The sequence below is a fragment of the Pundamilia nyererei genome, unplaced genomic scaffold (assembly GCF_000239375.1).
Source record: "Pundamilia nyererei isolate P.nyererei 1_Seehausen unplaced genomic scaffold, PunNye1.0 scaffold00021, whole genome shotgun sequence".
Classification (NCBI taxonomy): Eukaryota; Metazoa; Chordata; class Actinopteri; order Cichliformes; family Cichlidae; genus Pundamilia; species Pundamilia nyererei.
Window position 1 is genome coordinate 3114256 of NW_005187422.1, and position 3839 is coordinate 3118094.

A 3839-nucleotide genomic window follows, 5' to 3' on the forward strand; every position below is an offset into this window, starting at 1 on the left:
TTTCTTCTTCCAGTTCTATACGCCATTTAATGTCATCATCTGCATCATGTATGGGTTGTTTTTGAGGAATGTTGCTTTGAATCCTACAGGCATGCCTGCACAGCCTCCTGTAACGACAGTCACATGAGAATTCCGTCGACCCTCCAGGAAGAACCACAACAACTTTTAGACGTTTCTGTCCTCACAGAAAACGGATCTCGGATGAGACAAAACGGATCAGAGCTGTCATTATCATGAGGGCGGTGCTTTCGACAGCCAATCAACGTGATTTTCACTACAAGCTCGCTGGCACAGCAGTGGAGGACGCCTCGGCTGAGTGCTCGCACTCTGTTTACTTTGTCGGCTGGCAGTGTGTTCAGTTCAGTGTGAAGGAGCCGGCTCTGTAGATATGAGCAGCTGGCAGCTGTGAGGCCTCTCAGGACTTCCGTCTGCTCAGACGTGTTAACGATGCTGCTGGACGAGCGGATCTGGTTGCTGTTTAAGCGCCACTGGCCACAGACTCTCACCTACTGGAGCGTGTTCTTCAGCTTCGGCCTGTGCATCGCCTTCCTGGGACCCACTATCCTGGACCTGAGGTGTCAGACCCAGTCGACCCTGCAGCAGATCACCTGGGTGTTTGTCTCTCAGCAGTTCTTTCTGCTGGTGGGCAGCAGCGTGGGAGGACTGTTTAAGAAAACGTGAGTCTGGTTAGTGAACACAGGGTGTTTTCACGAGGTCTAGCTTCACATGTAAAACACCTCACTGTGTTTCATCCTGTGCGTCCTCTGCCAGTCATCAATGCTTTGACTTGTGTTTGTTATCAGAGCTCAGCTGTGAAAGCTGTGAATCCTCTCTCACTCTGCATGTGTGATGGGTTAGACACAAGCCCACTGGGACGGTTTCTAACAGGGTCCATGTGAACCCACACCCAAGGAGTGTGTAGGATAACATAGTTTACATGTCAGTGATGAACTTTATAATAAACAAAGGATCATATACTTCACCTTTACAGGTCCCAGCTGTGCGGCAAAGGGAGTCACTATGAACTGTTTTCAATCTGTTCCACACATTTCCTAAAAGAACCTGGTTTGTACTAAAAGCATGATATGAATAAACTGCTGGCTGCAAAGCTGAAGCCACTGACGTCAGTGGTTATAGGAGAGGCTACTCTCTCAGGTGGGTCTGTTATCAGGGTTTCTGTGACTACAAGCACAACTGCCTGCAGGAGCCTTTCTAGATACCAAAACCACAATTGTTAAACTAGTTAATATGTCTTATTAGCCTTCTGTTACATGTTGAAAATACACTTATTCACAAGGGGGTGCCACCGTGGGTGATGTGGCATGTTTGGATCTTCAGCTTGTTAAGGTTTAGGGAGCCACTTAACCATGAAAGCAGCTAAAAAAAAGTTAAAACTTTTTAAATAAGGAAAAGAGGACGAGTTTACCTGTTAAGTTTAAGTCAGTTATGTCACTTATGTCCTCTAATTCTCCTGCGTCTTCTAATTACAGGACTTACCTGCAGTGATATCAGCGTTCTTGTTCTGGCAGAATAACTGGTTATTCTGTCAATAATAACTGTCAATAACCACTGTCCTGCTCAAATGTGAGCATTTGAGCAGGACAGTGGTTTAGAGTTTCACAGAGTACAGAGCCAAATACAGTAACTAACCCTGTGGGTAACAAAGACGTGCCTTTGCTGATATCTCTGCTACCTTTAAAGCTTGCTTTTTGGCCCTAAAACAGAATAAAGTTACATTGTAAATAAACACATTCAAACGAGAGTTCAGGTTTATGAATGCACAGATAAAATAACTGAGCAGATGAATTATTACACCAAATGGGATTTTTTTTTCTTTTTTTCTTTTTAGTGACTGAAGTTGAGAGTTTGCAAAATATTGTGGTCTTGATGGACGGCTCAGTATGAAATGTTTTGTTCCTGATTAACAATAGTGTTGAAATAATTTTGCAGCTAGACTTTCACCTGTGACAGTTGGACTGAATATTTTATTTGACTGGCAGATCTGTGGCATGCAAATGACAGAGTTTTGGTTCACATCTCTGTTTGAAATTTCCAGCCACTGAGCAGGAATGACAGATTGTGTGAAATGGAAATCTACATGTGTTGGGACACAATGAACATACAGTATGATGCCAAACACATTCACTCGTCTGTGACATCCCATTCTTAATCCATAGAGCTTAATATGATGTCAGCCGCTGTTTGCAGCTATAACAGCTTCACCAAGGTTTCGTTTTTGTGGGAATTTCTGACCATTTTTCCAGAATCACACTTGTGGGGCCAGACACTGATTCTCTAACTCATCCCAAACGTGTTCTGTCAGGTTGATTTGAGGCCAGTTAAGTTCTTCCACATCAAACTAACTCGTCCGTGTCTTTATGGACCTTGCTTTGTGCAGTGGTGCACAGTCATGTTTGAACAGGGAGGAGCCATCTCCAAACCGTTCCCACAAACTTGAGAGTATATAATTGTCCAAAAATTGTCCAAAATGTCTTGGTATACTGAAGCATTAGGAGTTCCTTTCACTGAATGTTGGGTTTTTTGGTTAACGGGAAAAAGCCTTTGGAACCTTGGAACGTTCCCATGGAAGCCCAGTCTCTTTCTTATTGTTAAATCATCAAAACTGACCTTAACTGAGACAAGTGAGACTTTTGAGACATCCTGGCGGAGTTGTTCTTGATGTTTCTTTGTGCAATGATGTGTTGCTTTTAGAGATCTTTCAGTTTACTTCACTTAATACATACATACATACATACATTTTCTACTTCAGTGAGCAGGTCTGGCAGTACTCAGGATAGTGTGGCTGTTGAACCAGAGATTAGCTTTCCAAAAAATGTAGTTAATCACAGTTAATTTATGATTGAATAAGGAGGGAACTATTAATATAAAATAATATTTAATAAAATAAATCATCATTTAAAAAACTGATTTTCTATTTACTTGGGTTATTTTTAAAATAATTAAATTTGTTTCGTGATCTGAAACGTGTGAGGAAAAAGAGGAAAAACAGAAACTAGGAAGTGGGTAAATACTTTTTCACAGCGCAGTTTCAGCCTGGTACCTATCATACGGGCATGTGGAATTCTCTAAATACTCAGGAAAGGTGCTTTTTTTTCTTCACTCCTTTACCAAAGACACACTGGACCATCCATTACGAACAGAGAGGACATAATGCTGCCGCATTCATACAAACAAACAACATAATTAATAAGTGACTTTGGTCATTATGTACATTGCTGTGTTCTCCCCTGTTACTGTTACTTGCCAATATGCTGTTAGGTGTTGAACTTTCATCAGTTTGAAGTGTATAGTTCACTTATAGATTTAACAAACTTGAAGCACTTTACAAAAGCTTTGGTGCTATAGTTAATGACCTACAGTACTGTATGTTTAAATAATCCACAAGAATTTTGGCACATTGCAAAAAGCAGTTGGAAAAATAGGCACGCATAAGGTCAAATTGTTATGCCTAAATGACTGGGTCAGAGCATCTCCAAAACTGTAACTCTTGTGGGGTTTTCCCAGTCTCTATGAAAGGGAGTCCAAGGAAGGAACAGTGGTGAACCAGAGACTGAGTCATGGTTGGCCAAGTCTCAGTGATGCATGTTAGTGGTTGGCCTATGTGGTCAGATACAAGAGAAGAGCTAACCCCTGTCCACTGCCGAATGCTTACATAACCCTAACCCAGGCACCAGGATGCACTGTAGAAAGAAGTCAAGCCGCTAGAAAGGTAATGTCAATGTTCTGCTGGGAAACCTTGGGTCCTGCCATCCATGTGGAGTTTACTTGTACCACCTAGCTAAGCATTGTCGAGGACCACGCCCACCACGATTCATGGG

The 3839-nt window shown here is 42.1% G+C and overlaps 1 protein-coding gene across 1 annotated transcript in view; it reads left to right on the forward strand.

Moving 5' to 3' along the window:
• Positions 1-211: 211 nt before the first annotated feature.
• The window catches only part of mfsd4aa (major facilitator superfamily domain containing 4Aa), a 13355-nt gene continuing 9727 nt past the window's right edge, over positions 212-3839 (forward strand). Inside the window, exon 1 of the mRNA XM_005726758.1 lies at positions 212-677. Within this exon, the coding sequence (XP_005726815.1) occupies positions 448-677 (230 nt within the window). The 5' untranslated portion in view covers positions 212-447. The remainder of the gene's footprint in view (positions 678-3839) is intronic.